We start from the raw sequence: 22,211 nt of genomic DNA on the forward strand, positions 1-22,211 counted from the left end.
TTTTCAGAATGGTCTGACTCCACTTCATGTTGCGGTGCATCACAACAACCTGGATGTTGTCAACCTGCTTGTCAGCAAAGGAGGCTCACCACATAGTGCTGCAAGGGTAAATCATTATATGCAAATTTACACACAAGTTATGCTTGATGGCTCATTGTCAAGACATATGGAGGAATATTTTTCTAACCACTCTCTGTTCCTGTGCTCCAGAATGGCTACACTGCTCTCCACATAGCGTCCAAACAGAACCAGGTGGAGGTAGCAAACAGCCTGCTGCAGTACGGTGCATCAGCCAATGCTGAGTCACTACAGGGAGTAACACCTCTCCACCTGGCCTCGCAGGAAGGCAGGCCTGACATGGTGTCCCTGCTCATCTCCAAACAGGCAAATGTCAACCTTGGCAACAAGGTAAAGCACATTGAATACAAAAAAATAGGGCTTGTGTGGTTATCTGGTTCATTTAAATGAGAAATATTTGTGTGTGTGAATGTGTATGATGTGTGTATGTTATGTACTTGATCATCAACGTTTTTTTTCCAGAGTGGACTGACCCCACTCCACCTGGTGGCACAGGAAGGACATGTTGGCATTGCTGATATATTAGTGAAACAAGGAGCTTCAGTCTATGCAGCTACACGGGTGAGGCTTCTTCAGTTGAATACATGTAATATAATCAGAATAAATAACATTATAAACCATTAATACATGGGTAATCTATAAGATATTTAATGCATCTTTTATATTAGTATCCAAAGCTGGATCTATTACAAATGTGCAGGTCAGAATTTTCGGAAGTTCAGAATGGACTTTAAGATACAATAATAATAATAATAATAATAATAATAATAATAATAATAATAATAATAATTATTATTATTATTATTATTATTATTATTATTATTATTATTATTATTATTATTGTCTATTGGGCACTATTTGGGATCAGTTTTACAGTTATTACTCCCTTCCCAGTGCAAAAAAGAGTTTATGTTTCCTTTGTCATTCCTAAAATGCTGTCTCAGTGTCTTGTGAGTCATTTTTGTGAGTGTAAGGAATTAGTTAATGTAATATTCATGATACATTTAATCCCAAATGAGGTGAAATCTACTTACTCTAATGGACAAATTAAAAAATCATTAAGATCCCAGAGTTATGTCATCAGCCCTTCTATGTCACTTTTTGTTTGTCTGTTAAATGGTTGTATAGCTCATGTTTGAGAGTTTTCACTGTTTCTGTCTCAGATGGGTTACACCCCCCTCCATGTGGCGTGTCACTATGGCAACATCAAAATGGTGAAGTTCCTTCTGCAGCAACAGGCCAATGTCAACAGCAAAACACGAGTGGGTGCCTCCCTCTGGCCACAGATAAAACTGCAACAAAATAATCCTGTGCATGAGATACAACACTATTGTGTTTACTGTTTTCTCTAGCAAATATAATAATGATAAATATCAGGGTATGTGAAAAGGTTATAGCATGACTGACACTTTTACATTATAATTTGATGTAAAGGGTTCTTTTTTTTTTTTTTTTTTAACATCTAGGCAAACCTTGTGAAAGTTTTTCAGTTAAAACCTGATTGTTCAAGCAGAATTGGATTGACAGGGCTAGATTTTTATTTATTTATTTTACAATGTAAACAAAATCGCTGTTCAGTGCATTATATAGTCACAGCGGTTCATTTTAGGAGCAGTGGCTAACTGATTAGATCATATCGATGGCCAAAAAACAAAACCTCCTACCTGCAAATTTTTAGATTTGAGTTTTCACATTAAATGGTGAGTATATAGTATGTATTGTTAACACATAATATAGAAAGAGAGTCTGAGAACAGTAGAATATGCTTGGATATCTTTATCAAAGACCATACAATAATAAAAACTAAACGTTTTTTTTGTTTCTTGAAAAAAGTGATTTTTTTCAGATAGGAGGTTTTGTATTCTGGCCATAACAATTTAATTCTTCATTTATGAATGGAATGTGCTGTAATGAAAGCTAATGTTGGCCTTTTTTCTGTCCCTCAGCTGGGTTACACACCTCTGCATCAGGCAGCACAGCAAGGACACACAGATATTGTGACTCTATTGCTGAAGCATGGAGCTCAGCCAAATGAGACCACGACAGTGAGCAGGGTCATTTTTTGTCAAAGTTTCTAAAGTTGGGTTTGCTGTTTTCTTATCAATATGCTCTTCTGTATCTTTTAGAATGGTACCTCTGCTCTGGCCATTGCTAAGAGGTTGGGCTACATCTCTGTTATTGACGTCCTCAAACTTGTCACTGAGGAGACGGTTTCCATGGTGAGAGTTTGTAATGTTACTGTGTGCTCTCTGCACATAATGCTGTCATTATATGGCCATGCAAATCACAGGGAAATGCTGCTGAAAATCTGAGTTAAACCCATTCAAACTTGTATGAGTGATTTGTTCTGTCTCCTTCTTCCCTGCAGACTTCTACAGAGAAACATCGCATGAGTTTCCCAGAAACTGTTGATGAGATACTTGATGTGTCTGAGGATGAAGGTAATACATTAACAATGTTCTTATACATGTTAAAAATGAAGAAGCAATGTGCAAAGGACCAACAGTAGATTATGGCTGATGTAGACACATTTAAGAGAAACTATGGGGGTCAGCTTTTAGGTTTTTGTCCTTTGTCAAGTTAATATTTATATAATTCCTTTTTTTGCCCTTTCACCCCTTTTTATAGGAATTGCACAGCTAACATTAGGTATGAAATGCCTCTTTCTCTGTTTGTGCGACATTCATAGGTCGTTGTTCTAAAGTGTGTGGCTCCATTTCAAGCTCACTCACTCCATCCTTAGCTCCCTGCCTCTCTTTTCCCCTCTGTAGTGGTGCTCACTGTGATGGTGGCTCTGGTTTCTCATTGGCATGCACCCATAGCACCCATATCTGTAACCTTTATATGTCTCTTCAATAACACCCTCATTCACTAACTACCCAGGTGTCCTTTTCTTTAGTGGCACAAAGGCTGGTGTGTTTCACACTATTGTTTTTACAGTTAAAGTCACGGCCAAAATATGTAGACTCCACTTACATGTGGTTAGTCCATTGTTACAAGTATCAATCAATCAATCAATCAATCAAGTCCGGTTAAGAAACATAAAGCCTGCTCTGCTTTACTAATCACAGTCGTGTTGTGCTAAAATTGTTGTTTATTGTAGTGTTGATCACGTACTGCATCATATTGTATCTGTGTTTTGTGTTGTGCTGTGGAAACTGTGTTTGTTGGGCTGGAAGCTGGTGTTGTGAACTACAGATATTTAACTTTGTTTAAGTTTACACAACCACCAGCTATGATGTCAGAGGACAATATATTTTTAGAGTCCTGATAATTTCACCAACAGATTGTCACCATTGCTCTAAATATAGAAAGTAGCTGAGTCGCCGTCTTAAAGCCACACGTCATATCCAGAATGCAAAAATGATATCTGTAGCTTGTGCTTATGGTAACACCTCGACTACAGGATATAGCACACATGCATGGTTCACAGAGACGGATAGATAATATACAGGACATGAGCTAACTAATATGATCAGGACATAGTGTTACTTCACCTACTTTACCACATCACTTTGACTCTGGACCACCTACATACACTCACTCACACTTAGACAAGCTGTGCTGGTATGGTCATACTTTTATACACAAAGGGACTACTCGCTCTTTCTGGTGGATTCTTATCTTGTGTTTTGAGGGGTAAGTACTACAACTACCTCTTCTCACATCGAGGAAACATTTCAGCTTCATTGTACTGAGGAGATGTTGTGCATCATGGTGGACTGCTACTGTTTTGTGCATGTTTTTAGAGCAAATCTCATAATACCTGACTCCCTGTGGGAGCTGATGTCTAAATCTGTTTATACACCAGGCAGCAAGTTTTTGGAATGTGATTATGCTGATTTATGCTCTCTCCAGAGATCTAGAAAGCTGTTGTCTTTGAGCTTTTATGAGACTTGCAATGCTCCAGACTACATTTATAATGTGTCCTCTCTCTTTAATATAATATTGTTTGAGGGTTCTGAATAAAAACTGTTGGACTCAGCAGCCAAATGCTATAACTGATTACAACAACCTGCTATATTATTTCTGTCCTCCTAACCAAATTTTCAAGGGTTTCTGGCATTTTGTAGAAGTGGATGCATTTCATTTTTCACTAATAATTCCCAGTGTTGTGTCCAGTACCTTATGTCACCAGCCTAACCCCCAAGTCACAGAGCCATCTCCTAAATCCTGGATCATCATGTTGTCTAACCCTACTAGCTGCTGGTTAACAATTATGTTTTTCTTTCTCTTTTTCTCTTGTGCTGTTTCACCAACCTGACCACGGTCTGTTCGCTCTCTTTGGCATGTTGTTCTCTGAAGGAGAGGAGCTCTTGGGGACAGAAGGGGCCAGGTACATGAAGATGGATGACATGAAAGACCATGATGACGATTTCCTCTCCCCCAAGAAATCACTGGAGTACGAGAGAGGGCTGGGCACAGCGTAAGGGGGGCTGGGCTGGGAAGAAGGGAAGAGAGCCAGGCTGGTAGCCACAAGCTGACAAGTGGAAAGAGGGGGATGCACCATAGACACACACTAAACACCAGGGAGGAGCTCTAGGGAGGAGCTGAGATGTGACGAATCTTCTTCAATCTGACTTGTGTTTTTTTCTCTTTTCATGCTACAGAAATTACTCACCAGCCATTCCCAGGATTCCCCGAGTGTCTCCAGAGACTGTTATCCTGAAAGAGCACGAAATAGATCAGGTACAGTACAGAGCAGCGATGTGCAGGATGACACAGTTTGCAGTTGCATGCAGGAGATCAGTGGAGATTCCTTTACTACTTCCTCAGTCATTTTATTTGTTCATGGGTCTGGTTTTAGTTACATTGAGTTCTTTTGTAATACTGGAGTTGTTTTAATACAACTACTTTCAGATGACTTTGAAAGCACATATTTAAACTTTTTTTTGAATGTAGTATCCTCCTGAATGTTTTTGAGATGAACTATAAGTTACCCTCTGTAAAAATAGCGTTGTTAAATGAATTGTCCTTATACAGAGGCAAGGGTAATACTCATTTCCTCTCTTAACAGGGAAATAAACAAGTTGTGTCTCTTCTGTTACAGCAACATACTCCACTTCCACTGCCAAAAGAGTATGATGAGGACTCACTGATTCCCAGCAGCCCAGCAACCGAAACGTCAGACAATGTCAGCCCAGTGGCGAGCCCCATACACACCGGGTCAGCACAGCAGTGATATAAAAAAAAATTAATTAAACCTCTTATTATGAACTATATGTTGTATAACTGTAATCGTGTCTGTAAACAGGTTCCTGGTCAGTTTTATGGTTGATGCTCGTGGCGGCTCAATGCGAGGCAGCAGGCATAATGGTTTGCGTGTCATCATACCTCCTCGAACCTGTGCGGCACCCACCCGTATCACCTGCCGCCTGGTGAAGCCGCAGAAGCTGACCAGCCCCCCTCCTCTGGTTGAGGGAGAGGGGCTGGCCAGCAGAATCATCTCTCTGGGTCCAGCTGGCATGCAGTTCCTGGGGTGAGAAACCAACTGAAATGTCTAAAAAAAAATATATGATGTCAGTGGTTTTTGGGTTTTAGCTATAGCCTTGCTCCTGAAATTTTAACAGATAATGTGAAATGTCCTCTATAAATGAATAAAATTTTGTTTTGATTAAAAAATATGAATAAAAACATTAGCATATTTTATGTGATTTTTGTATTTGAGTGTGAATATTTTCATGGTGTGTGGCAGGCCAGTAATTGTGGAGATTCCACACTTTGCTGCCCTGGGTCATGGCGACCGGGAACTGGTTGTGCTGAGGAGTGAGAACGGCTCTGTCTGGAAAGAACATCGCAATCGTTATGGCGATGAGGTGCTAGAAACAATCCTCAATGGGATGGATGAGGGTAAGACTTTAAATTGTCATCATCATAATACTGTGTGATGCTCACTGGTGGGATGACGTTCTGAGAACTTAAGCATCCTCTGTTTCCTCAGACTTAGAAAGTCAAGAGGAACTCGGAAAGAAACGAATCCGACGAATCATTTCCACCGATTTCCCCCTTTACTTTGCTGTTGTGTCACGAGTTCAGCAAGAAAGCGACTTGATTGGTCCAGAAGGGGGTTCGCTGACAAGCAAACTGGTGCCAATGGTCCAGGCCACATTTCCTGAGACGGCAGTCACCAAACGAGTCCGCCTGGGGCTGCAGGTGAGATGGGACGATAAGGAGAAGGAAGGAGAAGAAAGACAGAATCGTTAATGCCTGTGTTGCCTGAAAAAAGCATGTTGGATGTACTTTGCTTCATCTTGGAATGATTTGATCATATCAGCACTGGTACCATTTTTCCTCGTTTAGTTTTATGTTACTGTTTGTGTTTGCTTTTCCCATTTTTAGTGGACCTTTTTGCTTGTATTTCACAGTGCATGCACTTGGCACCTTCATACAACTATGGACTTCTTTAATTGGTGCTGATGTGTTGTTTTTTTATTTTCTCTGATTTCTTTTTACTAATTTATTATTGTTAGCAGCAAAATCCTGTATTTAGAGTTTTAACACATGAATTTAAGATATCTAAATATTAGTTAAACATTATCTAAACAGAAGAAAGATTTTACTTAAGTGAATTGTCTGAATCCCTAAGTTCACACTTTGTGTCCAGTGATTTGTTGTCATAAATTACCTGGGAAATCTATCCAAACAGAAAAGTTGCTAAAAACTGTGAAAACAGCTGAGACAAAAGATTATTCAACTGCATCATTGTTTTGTTAATATTTAAGCCCCATTTTTGGACCCAGATACATTTTTGTCTGTTTTTCTAACATGTACACCAAAGACAAACAGTTTTAACTCTTCTATTCACTTTGTTATATATGCAGCTACATATATAGAGTAGTATAATCACTGCATATAAAGTACTGTTTTGATAAAGAAATATTTCTAAGAATCCAATGAAATGATATCTTGGTTTGGGTTCCCTTTCATGAAATTGTGCATATTAATTAGCAATGATTCAATTTAATGAGTGCGATAAAAACCATATATACAGAAACCCCACATTCACATTCATTTCAATATTCTGTTGGTATTTTATTTATTTTCTTTTTGTAAGCATTTTGAAGCATGTCATGTTTATAACAAAAGTGCATGGAGTTAAATTTTAATTAATTTTACAGAAAGTATTTTCTCTTTTTACATGATTTCTTCTCACTTGCAGTATATTCTACTTTATGGTCAGGACTGAATTATTTCACACCTACTTTAACTTTTCAGAAATGTAGAGGATGTAGGTCATCAACTTATGAATTTTAAAGATCAGATGGAAACTTGTAAATGCAGGATCTGAATTTAGATAAATTATGAGGTACTACATGACTAAAGAACATGTGACGTAGATATGAGTGGACCTATGACTGCCTATATTATTTCAACAGCTGTCCATTTAATCATAGAAGTGAATGTATGATATGCTACCATTTTGTTTACTAATATGCTACCACACATACTATAACCTCTAATGTGGAAACTGTGAATGTAACAGAAACAAAGTCATATAGACATGGTTATCATTCCAGTATTTCCTTTTACAGCTTTATTTTTCATACTTTTTGATCTTTTTAATCAAATGTTATAGTGTTCATGTCAGTAATGGCCTTGTGAACACCACAGTGCCTTTTGATATCAACTTTGTATCCGTGTGTGTGTGTGTGTAAAAGCTTCATGTTAACACATATTTTACAATAAAATAAATTTGCTAAGCTATACAAGCAGTTTGTGTTGCTATTGTTCTTTCATCTATTGTATCATATGAACCATGAACTGTTTTATTCACTCTGGACTTCTCTTTCTCTTCATCTTTAACTTTTTCCTGTTGGGTTGTCCTTTTACTTTTACTTTTTTCATTAATCATTACCCCATGCATGTCCCATTATCTCATTCCACCCACTATTCATTTCTTCATGGCCTGTTCTTATATTTCTCTTTCATCTGATCTCCTTTCTACCACACATCAAACTTGGACCCATGTTATGTTCCCCCTTCTTTGCCATTTACTTCCAACCATAGGCTCAGCCAGTTCCAGATGAGCTTGTTGCAAAGCTGCTGGGTAACCAGGCTAACTTTAGCCCAGTGGTGACTGTGGAGCCTCGACGACGCAAATTCCACCGACCCATCGGTCTGCGTATACCACTACCGCCCTCGTGGAGGGACAGCCCCCGAGACTCTGGGGAGGGGGACACCACCAGTCTGCGACTACTTTGTTCTGTCATAGGTAATGCATGTCACAGCTGGGAGGATGAGAAAGCAGATGTATATGCTGAAGGAGGGAGCTGTTTCCATCAGTGACAAGAGGATATTTATGGGTCAAAACTGCTGATTTTAAAAGAGAAATGTCAGTGCAATGGTTAGATAAAGATAACTTGTGTTCTTATTTTGTTCAATACGACCAGGCTTTTTCTGCATGGCCCTTACTCCAACCAGAGTTATTCTTTTTTTCCTCTCTTCTCTGTCTGAATCCCAGGTGGCACAGCCCCAGCCCAATGGGAAGACATCACTGGCACCACTAAGCTTATGTATGCTAATGACTGTGCCAGTTTTACAACTAATGTGTCAGCACGGTGAGTTCAGTTGGGAATGCATAAAAATAAAGTGTGATGTGCCTTTTTAACCCTTTATAGGTCACTCATAGAAATACTCTGAAATTCAAAATTTGTTATTGGAGGACATGACAAGACTTTATTACTTTGTGAAAATTTTCAAAGGTTTTTATTGTCATGTAGAAAATCAGGGTCACTGAAGTTACTGTATTTGGTTCCTTGCCCGTATGTGGCCAAAAAAAATAAAAATCTATCTATCTATCTATCTATCTATCTATCTATCTATCTATCTATCTATCTATCTATCTATCTATCTATCTATCTATCTATCTATCTATCTATCTATCTATCTATCTATCTATCTATCTATCTATCTGTCTGTCTGTCTGTCTGTCTGTCTGTCTGTCTATGCATATATACAGTATATGTGTGTATATATATATATGTGTATATTTATTTATTTATTTATTTTAAATTAAATTTTTAAATTTAACTTTTTAAATTTTATTTTATTTTATTTTTTTAATCCAAGAAGTATATATAAAAAATACAAGAAAAACACATGTAAGCTGAAAGGAACATGTGTTTTAGAACATTAGAACATCAGTTTTAGAACATTACAACAACATAAACATGTGAATTGAAATTAAATGAAATAGGAGTTAATCCAGACACCTGTCAACATCCACATTATCCCTTTAAACATCATTCCTTACATTAGTACCATTACTTCATGGTACCTAACAAAGCAGGTACACTCACTCTTCGTGCAGAGGTGGACCTTACAGACCCTGTAGACCACATTGGACCTGAGATTATTGAATCACTGTCCTCACTGTAACTGTTGCTGTCACTGTCTTGTAATGTATGCAGAACTGACCAAAAATAGTCACTTGCCCAATAAAGGGTTAATCATTCTTAATCAGCCACCAGTTTAAATTTAACTATGAATAAGAGTAAAGACGACAGTAGTGTGTATAATTCTGTTATTACATGTGTTTGTCTTTCAGATTTTGGCTTGCAGACTGCCCTCGGACAGCTGAGGCCGTCTCCTTCGCCAACCTCCTCTACAGAGAGCTTTCAGCTGTACCCTACATGGCCAAATTTGTAGTGTTTGCTAAGATGAATGAGCTGCGTGAGGGTCGCCTGCGCTGCTACTGTATGACTGATGACAAGATGGACAAAACCCTGGAACAACATGAGAACTTTACAGAAGTCGCTCGAAGCAGAGACATAGAGGTCAGAATCGAGACAAGAGCAGAACATCCCTCTAATGTGGCAGAAATGTTTTTAATTTAGAGTGTTTGTCATCTTAAAATCCCTTCTACTAAAAAACCCTTAAAGTTTCAGTACTGTTTGACACTTTCACTTACATGCAGGACCTATGATATTACAGCCATATTTGTGCCAGTTGTGATCTCTGCATTATGGAAACTGGAAGCCATCACTGCTTGGACACCGAAGATGAGCTTTTTGGGGAGTCAGAAACATCTGGTGTCCAACAATTCAACTTGTTTTAATATTCAGAGATCCACAGGACATTTTAGTTAACAATTTATACTTTTTTGTGTAACAACCACAACAACATTGTATTATCACTCAACTTTTAAAATGCGGCTTTCATTTTCTGCAGTAATCATAAACACCTCGTCAAGTCTGTAAATGGGTTACATTTTTCCTCCCATTTCTGATGTCCACTTGCTGCTTGCAGGTGATGGAGGGAATGCCACTTCATCTGGAGTGTTCAGGGAATCTTGTACCTGTGAGAAAGGCTACCCAGCAGCCTCGTTGTTTTAGCTTCCAGGCCTTCAGAGATAACCGACTGCCCGTCTCTGTAAAGGTATAATAGTTTTAAAGATCTTTCGTCAAATGTCTCTGCCTATGACTTACTGTTACTCTGCTGATACATTTCTACATGTGTCTTCATTTCTTTCCTGTTGTTTGTGTCTTTAAAGGTGAGAGACAGCAGTAAAGACCATACTGGCTTTCTGTCTTTTCTGCGCAAGTCAACAAAATATGAGGACAGCCAGCATGTACTGTGCAACCTCAACATTACCATGCCTCCATGTATCAAGGTAAAGTCCTCAGTTTAAACACAGTGGAATGCATTTTTTTTTTTTTTTTTCTGAGATGACAGGCTTCATTGGTGTTTGCTTGTAATTTGCAGATTATTGGAAGTGAAGACCGAAGGCGAACTCTGACCCCGCTGGCCTTAAGAGAAAGATATAGTGCCCTAAATGAACCTGCTATGGGTATGGCACAGTGACTCTCTCATTTTAAATGCATATGCCTGCCTGTTACCTTATAGTGAAATGAGTTACTGCATAATATTGTTTAATATTTTAATGTCCACTATCCTCTGGGAACCCTAATATACAAGTTATTAGGCTTCATGTGAAAGGAAACATCTTCTAGTTTCTGCATTAAAGATATGACTAAAACAATATAAGTACAGTTTTAAAAAGGGCTTAAATTTAACCCTAACCTAAAATTTGTCATAGGGGACCTGGCAGATGTTAAAAGGCTAATGTATATTTTTCAAGTCAAATCATCTCAAGTCAAGTCAAGTTACTTTATCTGTACCTTTTGGTAGATTTGTTTTACAGCAAGCTGGTGACATCCACCTTAACAGACAAATAACAAAACAATGCAACATGCAACAACAAGTGGTTTTATTCATCATATTTCTTCCCATACCATATGTCCCCAAAAAAAATTACAATCAGACTTTCCGCATTGATAATTTTCAGAACAATTAAACAGTCTAAATGCTATTTCAGGGTATGAAACGATAACTTGCTACCTACATCTTGCAGAAAACCCCATTTAATTTGGTTCAGTGGTCACGGAGAAATGTGGATCTTTGTAAAGCAGGTCATGGGTTCGTTTCTTCCAAGTTTGGTACTTGGATGCTCTTGGCATCTATATGAATGAAAATATTTTGCTCATAACTGACAGGGCAACTAACAAATGAATTCAAATTCTGTGCATAACATTACATCAATGGTGTGTACTTGTGTGAGGTTGTGTTGTTTAAAGATGTATTGATCTCTCAATTACCATTTTGCATTTGTTCTCTGAGAAGCTAACATCTGTTGACAAGCATTTCACTTTGATTCTTACCTATCCAATTCTCAAACTGCAGACTCGGTATGGTTGGTCAGCAACTAACTCCTGCTCAGAGACTTTTTCAAAAGAGATATTTTTGTGCGAGAACACAATAAACAATTTTGTATTTGTAAGGCCTGAACACAATGGACAATGCGTCTCCTTACAAAACTTGGAGGGAAGGGACTTCTGACATGCTTTACAAACATCCCCATTTCTCCGTGACCACTGAAGCAAATCGAATGAGGTTTTCAGCAAGATGTAGGTAATAAGTTATAGTTTCATGCCCTGAAATTGCATTTTGATTGATTCACTATTTTTAAAGTTATCATTGCAGAAAGTCCGGTTGTAATTTTTTTTGGGGCATATGGTAGTGTCAACTTTTAAATTTACAGACATAGATTTTATGGCCTTGTGTCTGGTTTTTGCAGCGTCGATGAGTGCCATGGAGAGGACAGAGCTGAAGATGGCTGTGATCGCAGAGCAGCTGGGGCTGAGCTGGGCAGGTCAGTGAACAAGAACACTGAATCTGCTTTATCTGTGTACATTTTTGGTATGTGTTGTAACCCATCCATGTTTACCTTATGTCTAACAAGCTTGCCTAGCCATCTGTCGATTAAACAAAGTTATAACAGGGAAACCAGCCAATGGAACTAATTATTTTGTGTTTTCCTGATGGAGCTACAGTGATGCAACATAACATTTCATGTACAAGGACAGCATATCCTCAGACAGGGAAAAATTTGAAATATCTCCCATGTTTACTTGATTTTCTCATTTTCTAAACAGAGTTGGCACGTGAGCTCCAGCTCAGTGTAGATGACATTAATAAGATCAGAGTGGAGAATCCAAACTCGCTGCTAGAACAAAGCTCGGCACTGCTCAACCTGTGGGCCACTCGTGAAGGCAAGAGGGCCAAGAGTAAGACATTTCCTCATTACCTGTTTTGTGGTAATGCTCTTTTTGTTCCTCCGGCTTGTTTTTTCTCGTGCCTATGTCTACTATTTGCATCTTCATTGCAGTGGAGAGTTTGTACACAGCTTTAAAGAGTATTGATCGTATGGACATAGTCAACATGTTGGAGGGCCAGCCGCCTCAAACAACAAGACAAGGCTCCCGTGACCTCAGCAGACGCCGACACAATGAGAGAGACCACCTCTCCCCTGGTATGACCAATGGTAAGCCCCTCCCCAAATCCCACAATGCAGCCCTTTAACCATACCTCATTTGGTCTTGATCCCGAGCCACCTTTCCAATAAACATACCTCCTCCCTCCCCAAATCCCTCTGATGAACAAGTGAAGTTTTTTTTTTCCTGAAATCTCTCCGTTGTTCCCATGTCTGTCACATTTACACCCAGTGATGATGTTGTTTATGGAAACTGCCACAAACATTACACTTTTGCAGGATTTTACTCCAGCAACATGCAGAAGGGCTCAGGACACTCCTACTGTACAACCTCCTTTCTATGTATAACAGGAATCTATAGAGTTAAGAATACAGAAAAGAATGTTTATTTTCTGAATCTCCAGAGTTCTCAAGCACATCACCTCCATCAGCCTTTGAGCAAAACACTCAAACTCCACAGATGGACAAATGAAACATCCTATCATAAATAGCATAAAGTGTAAATGATGCTGTTATTTTGTGAAGATTTAAGTTTTTTGTATAAAGCATTATGAATATAGAGACCATAAATGCTCTATTGTCTATCAAACAACACACTGTCATACATGATCGGCCCACATAGACCATAAGTGTAGTTATCCAGTTGTCAGTCCTCAGTCTTTTACTCCTTTACCTCATGGTTTCCTTCACACATGCATATTCTACATCTTATTGACTCCATTTTCACCTCTGGACTGGTGTGACTGGACAGACTCTCTCTGTATTCAGTGCAGATGAAGAGTCAGTCTGAGGTCCTTTCTGTGGAAACTGGAGCAATACTCAGAGATGTAACAATGCATAAAGATATGAGCATGAGGGTCAAAGGGTGAAAAGGGAGACGTTCAGATCACAGCTGCAGTGAATCTGATAACAGTGTATCTGTCTTGTCTGTCTATCTGTCCGGCTACCTGCCTCCCAAAGGCCGTTCCTGCTTTTGTGTAAAACTGTGGTTACTTTTATGGATCTTAAAAACACTCTGTTATTGGGTCTTCTGCTAACCTTACAGTAATCGTCCAGACAGTGTAGAGGACTGAATGTGATCTGTAACAGAGTCAGTGGGAAAAAGAGTCTAATACAAGATGAAATAATCAAATAAATACACACACACATTGAGGATAAAAAAGCTGCAACAAAAATAAATGCATTTTATTTCCTTGCTCCTTAGATGTATATTTAATGCTTATGTATTTCTTGATTTGTTTGAGACAGCACATTTTATTCACCCAAGCGTTAATGTCAGTCAGGTCAAAATCTAAAGGAATATTTAAAATGATAAAGAATCATTGATACTATACCCTATAACAATAACATTTTCTTTTCCTCTAGTTTGTGAAAATGATCAGTTTCCCTTTGTAGCTGTAGCCCACTGTAAGCACATTTCTCACAGTTTATTCAGTATCATCTACAGGTTTGAAATTCATTAGGCTGTTGTGGTTTTATACCACTTCTTTCATGCTCTTCTAATGGGACATAGAAATTCTTTCTGCCTGTGGTTGCATGGGGAATAGTTTGAAGCTCTTTAGGGCTAATGTTGGTGCACTGAATGTCCTTTTGGGAGCCCTGTTTTCATTCCCTGTGAATCTGTCCCTCTCTCTGTGTTTCTCTGGACATGTCATCTGCAGCCTAGCCGCCCTACTCTTCCTCCTTCTCACTCCTCTCCGAACTCAGATCTCATGCCGACCTCATGTTGACCTCTGACCCACATCTTTATCTTTATTTTTTGCGAGTAGTTGTGCATTTTCTTTATTTCTGTAGTCTTGAAAACCCCACCTTTTTAAGTGTCCGCTCTGTAACTGATACCCCTCACACAGACTGTGTACTCAGCACCCACTGGGAGGGGGGAGGTGACCCTCGCTCTCTCTCACACTGTTTCTGTCTGTGCTCATCACCCTATTTTGTATTATTCTTTCTCTCTCGCTGCCCTTCTTTCCTCTTTCTGTGCTCTTTTCCAGTCCCTTCGGTCCCTTCCCTTCTTCCTGTCTGCATGTGCATGAGGCTGATTTTCATCACTCATCTCCCCCTGTGTTTGCATGGAGACACTGGGATGAGGGGCAGAAGTAACACTGGCTCTTTGAAGATAATGTATCAGACATTGCTTGGCATTTAATACTGATTGGCCAGTAGACATGCATGTTTGCATGGCATGCATTCTGAGAATGACTCTACTGTCTGTCTCTGTCCTAGGGGGGTAAAAAAAGGCCGTAAACCTTTTTTGTGAACTGTGACTTGTGTCTGCTTTGTTCATGTATGAATGTTGTGGTTGTTTTGTATGTCACCAATTCTGTGTAAACTGTGTTTGATGAGTTATTCTGTGTGAACAATGTGTTTCTGTGAGTTTTACAAGGATAAATCTGATGTCTCTCCCTTTTTTATATGTGCATATTATTTTAAGCCAACTCATTTATCACTTCGTTTAAGTGTCTCTACGTGTGTTTAAGCTTTGTGTTTGCATATAGATGTGTGCCCTCTGTACCAGCATTTCAATGTATAACAGTAGCATATTTTCTTTATATGTGTTTAAATGGGCTTCACTGCAGTATATATCCTGTGTTGATTTCTTTTAATCAGGGGACTTATGATGTGTCAGCACCTTCATCTTTTTGAATCTCTCCTTTGTCTCAGATCAGTTCTTTTCATTGTCATTGTTTCACTCACAAACACAGAGAGAGGAGTGAGAAACTTATGCTTTAACTCAAAGAAGACAAATTTTCCAAAATGTTTTCCACTCAGACTCACCAAAAACAAACACTGCTTTGCAGTACATTTTTATGAACACACACTTTGATATTGGATACCAAAACATAAGCAATCAGCAGTTTTCTTGACCAAAGTTATGAAAATTTCATTTTTGTTTTTTGATGAAGACAACACAAATAGATTTGTTGAAGAACTCAGAGGAGGAAAAAAAAACACTTTGTCACATTAAAACATTGCACAAATACAATATAAATGGTTGTTACTTGTCCCTATTGACAATTAACAGTGGCTAAAAGGCTAAATGAAAAAACAAAGTAGGACAAGAGGCCTTTATGACCGCTTGGAGTCAGAAATATCTACTGCAGACTCAGCAGTACTCGACAGCAGCTCTGGCAAACATGAATCAAGTTACACCCCAGGCTGTGCACGGCTTTGTTCGAGCTACACAGTACACACATACAGTACAGGGTGTCTCTGTTTCCTCTTTGGCTTCCCGGTGTGATTAGAAACATGCCTAGGCAGATGGGGAATCATTTCCTCCTCTGGCTCTGATTTACATGCTCTGTACACCTCTGTTTCATCCTCTGGTTAATGTACCTCCTGATAACACTTCCTGCCGCTATTCATAGCTCCACTCACATTTGGCTCACTTTATCATTCATCAAAATGTTCACATGATTTACCTTAATTCCCTGTGATTATGTTACAAGGGATACAAGGATTATCATTCGTATTTGCAGGATAAAATACCACTCTTACTTGTAGTGCTAATTGCTAGTATTGCTAGCTTAATTGCATTGGCCTCTGTTGTGCTTTTTCATGTCAGGTCCGCCTTTATGAAAAAGAAAAGATAAATTTACACAGTGAATTAAAGCTACTTGTAGGAGTGACCTGAGTCCACAGCACATTAAGAATATGCAGTTTCACTACTTCATGAAATTGCCCTTCAAAAATGATCCAAGTTTTTCTTTGCAGCAACAAATCAAGGCTTCATATTCATGTAAAATGTTAATAAATCTTTCTCATGTTGATTTCATAGTAACAATATATTATGCTCTCTTTATGAGAGAGCAGGAAACTGTGTGTATGGAGTCATGAGTGTGAGTACTTGTGTTTGAAGAGAGTATGAAATTGCCTGCGTGCATGCTAACCAGCCTGACAACAATAACCTGCCTGTTAATGAGTGGGGTTGAATGCATGCATGTTCGAGTGTGAGCGTATGTATGTTGAAAGTGAAAGTGAAGGAGTGTGTTTCTAGCATGTTCCTGTGTGATTAAATGTGTGTCCTAGATGGACAGTTGTGAGATCCGGCCCCTGGTCGGGTGTAGAGGCATTAATTCCTGTCCGTCTCCCTGCAGGTGGCAGCCAGCAGAGCAGCATCAGTCACTGCTGGGCCCAAACCACAGTCTCAGTCTCTCTGTCCGTCTGGCTGTGTCTGCTGCTGCTGCCACTGCTGCTCTCACCATCAGCGCTGGCTGATCGAGCTTGACAACCCCTCTTCTAAAAGCTGCCCTTGCTCTCTTGTCCTAAGCTCCTTGCACCTTTGTTCCAGCTCCTATTGTCCTACCCCTTCCCTTTCTCCCTCCCCTTTCCTCTCCCATTTGTCCCTTCAGCCTCCTCTGCTCCTCCCCTCGATGCCCAACTCCTGGGCAGGGGCACTTACCCCCTCCCAGGGACCAGGTGCTAGTGGGGTCGAGGTAGGGAGCGAGGCGGGGGGCCGGGTGTCAGTGTGCCTCTCTCTGTCTCGCTCCAGGTTATGGGCTCGCGCAGGAAGAGCTTCTCTCACCGGCCTCCATGCAGTACAGCCTGCCCTCCCCGCTGGGCGCTGAGCCCTACTGGCAGGAAGTCTCCAGTCTGGACTGTGCACCAATAGCCACCACAGAAGAGGACACGCTCATGGAGATGTCTGATGTGCAGGTGTGGCCGTCAGGCAATAGCCCCTCCCTGGTGCCTGTGGAGGACTCCTCGTTGGAGTGCAGCAATGCTGATGATTCAGAGGGTCTGCTGGGGCTGCCATATGGAAGTCTGGGTCGACCGGCCAGTCAGGCCAGTGCAGCCAGTGGAGGGGGTGGGGTGCTGAGTGGTTCCATTGAGCTTCCGGAAGACGATTCAGAGATGGGTGTTGACTCACTTAGCACTGCCACACCAGCCTCGCTTGGGGGTACCATCGCTGGGATGAATCTTAACGGGCTGAATAACGGTCAGGGGTCAGAGGCAAGTTCGGAGGCATCAGCGTTAACTAATACGACTGGTGGAGATGGAGCTGGAGGAGGAGGAGGAGGAGGAGGTGGAGGAGGAGGCGAGCCGGGCTCAGAGGAAGGGCTTTCTCTTGTTGCAGGACAGCAAAGGGTGTACGCTCGGCTGAGTGAGTCACCTGGTCTGAGCTGTGTCGCAGATCGAAATGGAGACAGGTGAGTGATCAAGCAAAGTCACAATAACTCTAGCAAAGCAATAAATCTGTGTCAGTTATTCAGTTGCATGCTATTAAATAGACATGGGATAAAATATTGATACAGGGACCTGTCATATCATAATCCTCTTGTGATGCCAGTATCAATAGTTTTATCAAAACATACAGGTGCCTGCCAATTTGACTCATCAGAGCTGTTACTTCTTAGAAGAACTGCACATGTTTCACATGTACATGTACTTCGCAAAGTCCAGGTTTCTGGAGAAAGGTCATTCCAATCCTTCTAAGGGATCTGTTCTTTCCTTGCAGGTCAGGTAATGGTGGAAATGGAGGTGGTGGAGGCTCTTTCCTTTCCTACCTACAGGAACAGACAGGCCCGGGGTGGATCCCTGTTACTGATCCTACTCAGGCCTGGGTGGGTACTCAGCCTAAACCCAGACAGGCCATGGACACCATGATGTCATCAGTACGTAATGCTATGGATGGAGACCAGTCCCATGTATCCCAGGAAGCCCTTCTTCAGCCTGTGAGGGACATGGGGCACTCTGAGATCTTACGAGGGCACTTTAGAGGTACCCAGCCATTTGAAAAAGGATTGGGCTTCCCACACAGGGTACCTGAACTGAGGGCCTGGGACGACGTCCGCCTCAAAGGCCAGGTCAGTGCATTGTTCTGCTCTGTTCACATACCACGTAAAAATCAGTTGTAAAGGAATATACTATTTGAAGTTTATTTATTCAAACGCTGCATAAACACACAGTCCACTGACTGCCTATTCTGTACGTACACTTAACTAAAGTGATATGAAACTATAATGAGTCCTGTAAAAATGTATTGACGTAGTATTTATAGATAGAAGTTCAGTGTCAGTCTATGGGAACCAAGCCTTTATGAAGCCAGCATGTAGTAACCACCAATGATATTACACTTCAGTACTATACTAATGTCCTGACTTCACTTTCAAGCTGCAGTCCAGGGTTTGTACACACACCTGACCTGGCTTTGGCCGTGGGAATACAAAAACAAAGGGGCTGGGAAACATTCACGTAACACTGCACACATCACCCCCTCCAGTCATCAACAGGGAGTGTTCATAAACATCCACACAACTAGAAGAAACAACAAGAAACACTAAAGTGTGTGTTTGTTTGGTTTGAGGTCAAATAACAGTTAACGTGTCTTTCTCAGGAATTACTTACTCCACCTTTAATATTTCAGAAATATCATGTTTAACAAAAAGTAATAATTTACCAAAGCTGCATTCATACAAATCACTGCAATTTACACACATGGTTCTTTGTTAGAATGGGGTACAAAATAGGCTGAAGTTAGTTTTAGAAACATTCACCTATCAAACACACACAGGCACTAATACACACACAGCCTGAGCCCAAGATGGGCACGGACAGCATGTCAGGCCAAATATAGCAGCATTCTCACTGTCCCACTCATGTTACTCGATCCAGACCCCAGTCATTCCCACAGGTTAACCTTCTGGCACAACACCGACATATTACACTGTAAAGGACAATGTCAGGCGTGAAACTGGGCGAGAGCAAAAATAGAAAGGTTACAAATGCTTTCAGGGCCTTTGTGAGTTTGCTGCTATAAGTGAGTTCAAACGGGTAAATAAAGAGCCCTTTTATTTGGATCACCATTCCTGTTGCTGCTTTTAGAAGCAGTGCGTGCTGCACTATTGTCTGTGATGTAGTAGTTTTGGAAGATTTGTATCTAGGAGGCTGTGTTGGTGAGAGATACAGTAGTTTGTAACTGCAGTAATGAGAGTGGTAAGGAAGTTAGTGTACAAGCGTTTAAGTGTTCTGACCACAGGGTTACACTGTGGTAGCTAGAAGTATTTAAAGACCACAGATCACGTGGTTAGAAAGAGAGAGAGGTGTGAACAGAAGCCTTCAAGGTTGCTTTGCCTGGATTTGATGTCATCGCCTGGGTACTCCTGACCTGACGGTAGGAAGGAGAAGGAATAGAGACCTGAGGAAAGGGCCCACTGCCCCAGTGAATGGACAACGGATATGAACTGAAAGAAGCTTTACAACAGTGCGACTGAACCAGTGACAAGAGGCCAAAGGCTGCAGCTGTTACCTTCTCTCTGTGCTGAGAGAAGTGCTGCATGGGAAACCGGAGTCACTGAATCTGAAGGGAGTGAAGCCTGAGTCGTGTTTCTCCGTGTGCCTGTTGCTGTGTTGATTTGCTGGGGATCAGAGTGGGGCAATGTGGGCCCTGGTGACGGAGCTCCTTTTCAGCTTTGTGCTGCTGGCTTTCCTGGTCATCAGCTGTCAGAATGTCCTCCACATAGCTAGCGGCTCGGTGCGGTCCGTTCTCACCTACATACACAATCAGCTGGACCGTGAGCTTGGTGAAGTTGAAGGAGTGGCTGATGAAGAGGAAAACGTCACCACTAGAGTGGTCCGTCGCAGAGTTATTCTCCAGGTACCACTGCCACAGATGGACATTTGGAGAAATGCTGTACAGTAAGAGAGACACTGCTGAGCGGTGCAGAGTAACTAACAGAAGGCAGTAATAATACAGAGAGGAGTTTATGTATGTGGAGAATTTTGGGTGAAGTGGGCGTGACATGTGTGGCAGTGACACTACACTACAAATGGTGAAATGTGGTATATGTCCTTGATAATTTCACTAAAATTAATCATATTTGATTCACTGTCAAATGGGGACGTTCTGTTAAGCCGCTGCAGATTCCCATTAGGAAGTGGCTAAGTTTGTCTTTGATGGTATGCAAATAGATTGTCTTGGGCTCTAAAACTGGACTGTATTTAAAAGGCACATGTGCTCTGTGGTATTTTTTTCCCTACTGTGTCTGGAACTCTCTCAGTACCAATACATACCATGAATTTCAAAGTACAATATATTTGGTTTCTATTCTACAAAAGCCATTGTTGGCAACATACTTTTCTGGCACCTGCTTTGATTTATAAATAGCAGAGCTGACATTCTGTAAGTTATCAGTGCTTATAACATCATTGTCATGATCCTCAACAACTCTAATTATGTGTCGCTAAGAAACATTAGTTAGATTTAGACGCTTCCACAAACAGCCCTCTAACCCCTCACCCATCTGTCGTTCTTATGCCTCTCTGTGTTTTCAATTAGTAGAGGACTTCATGGTATGAATGTGAAGACAAAGCAGCGAGGGTTATTTTAACATGCTTTGGGTTCACAATCCATGCTGCTGTATTCACTCAGGGCACACAACAACAACGACACTTTTTACTAAAAACAGTACTTATGCAGCAGCCTGTAAGCTGAAATGATCAGTACTGTTATGAGAATAAATGAGCTTTTCATAAGCAGAAATTCTCACCCAAAGGCAGTATAGTTTGTGGTATCAAGAGTACAAATGTATTTCTGTCTACAGGGCGATGACGCAGAGGATCTTCCTGGAGAACAAGTGAGCGAGGAACATTTCACGGATGAACATGGAAACATTGTCACAAAAAAGGTCAGACATTTCAACCTCTTTTTTACACTGCACTGTTAAACTGAAGTTCAGTCATTGTTTCCTTCATGTCACACCATCTTTCCACAGAAATGATTATTAAACTGATAATCATTTAAAAGCTCAAATCATTAAAGTCATCTCATTCCACATTTCATAAATTATTATATTTGATTTTAAGGCTGTTTTAGTATTATTATTAAATGACAGTCAGTGTTACTTTTTTTTTGTTATCATTGCTTCTTTTTAAGTATGTCACCAATGTGTTTACTCATTCATGGTCTTCATTCATCCGTGACTCTCTCCACCCTCCTGTGTGTGGTTTTGTTTGTCCGTGTGTGTGTATGCGTCAGATTGTGCGGAAGGTTGTGCGCAGAGGGAAGGGTTCAGGTGAGGAGGGGGTTCAGGAGGTGAGCGTGGAGGGTTCTCTGCAGGACGCCAATGAGCTGGAGCTTGATGCTGAGCAGTTCATGAGCTACGCCATCCTGGGTCGCGACAGCAGCAAGGTGGGCTTCTGATCTGCAGGCAGCTCGCAATACCCGAGGCTTCCTTTAGCTAGAACACGCAGGGAGGCCTTACAGCCCAAATGGACTGAAATACATCAAATACTGTAGAAAACCCAACATGATTTAAATCCATGCAGTATGTTGTTTCTTGTGATTTGCTGCTGCAGTGAGCTTGAACGTCTTACTTTATTGTAGTTTCACACACATCCCCCAATAGTTCAGAAGTCGCTTAAC

The 22,211-nt window shown here is 40.7% G+C and overlaps 1 protein-coding gene across 13 annotated transcripts in view; it reads left to right on the forward strand.

Annotated features, from left to right (window-relative positions):
* ank1a (ankyrin 1, erythrocytic a) overlaps positions 1 to 22,211 on the forward strand; it is a 90,725-nt gene that overhangs the window by 62,354 nt on the left and 6,160 nt on the right. For 6 of the 13 annotated variants that reach the window (XM_030142814.1, XM_030142815.1, XM_030142820.1 and 3 more), the window contains 27 exons: positions 8 to 106; positions 211 to 408; positions 541 to 639; positions 1,242 to 1,340; positions 2,025 to 2,123; positions 2,205 to 2,297; positions 2,447 to 2,519; positions 2,707 to 2,727; positions 4,384 to 4,504; positions 4,689 to 4,767; positions 5,129 to 5,244; positions 5,333 to 5,557; positions 5,774 to 5,928; positions 6,020 to 6,231; positions 8,086 to 8,290; positions 8,540 to 8,636; positions 9,626 to 9,854; positions 10,327 to 10,455; positions 10,571 to 10,690; positions 10,783 to 10,867; positions 12,155 to 12,229; positions 12,513 to 12,644; positions 12,746 to 12,901; positions 17,340 to 17,997; positions 18,306 to 18,654; positions 21,391 to 21,474; positions 21,825 to 21,977. In XM_030142814.1, the coding sequence (XP_029998674.1) occupies positions 8 to 106; positions 211 to 408; positions 541 to 639; positions 1,242 to 1,340; positions 2,025 to 2,123; positions 2,205 to 2,297; positions 2,447 to 2,519; positions 2,707 to 2,727; positions 4,384 to 4,504; positions 4,689 to 4,767; positions 5,129 to 5,244; positions 5,333 to 5,557; positions 5,774 to 5,928; positions 6,020 to 6,231; positions 8,086 to 8,290; positions 8,540 to 8,636; positions 9,626 to 9,854; positions 10,327 to 10,455; positions 10,571 to 10,690; positions 10,783 to 10,867; positions 12,155 to 12,229; positions 12,513 to 12,644; positions 12,746 to 12,901; positions 17,340 to 17,997; positions 18,306 to 18,654; positions 21,391 to 21,474; positions 21,825 to 21,977 (4,161 nt within the window). The remainder of the gene's footprint in view (positions 1 to 7; positions 107 to 210; positions 409 to 540; positions 640 to 1,241; positions 1,341 to 2,024; positions 2,124 to 2,204; positions 2,298 to 2,446; positions 2,520 to 2,706; positions 2,728 to 4,383; positions 4,505 to 4,688; positions 4,768 to 5,128; positions 5,245 to 5,332; positions 5,558 to 5,773; positions 5,929 to 6,019; positions 6,232 to 8,085; positions 8,291 to 8,539; positions 8,637 to 9,625; positions 9,855 to 10,326; positions 10,456 to 10,570; positions 10,691 to 10,782; positions 10,868 to 12,154; positions 12,230 to 12,512; positions 12,645 to 12,745; positions 12,902 to 17,339; positions 17,998 to 18,305; positions 18,655 to 21,390; positions 21,475 to 21,824; positions 21,978 to 22,211) is intronic. The other 7 variants (XM_030142822.1, XM_030142823.1, XM_030142817.1 and 4 more) reach the window with 6 other exon arrangements.

This window comes from Sphaeramia orbicularis, chromosome 9, assembly GCF_902148855.1.
Source record: "Sphaeramia orbicularis chromosome 9, fSphaOr1.1, whole genome shotgun sequence".
Classification (NCBI taxonomy): domain Eukaryota; kingdom Metazoa; phylum Chordata; class Actinopteri; order Kurtiformes; family Apogonidae; genus Sphaeramia; species Sphaeramia orbicularis.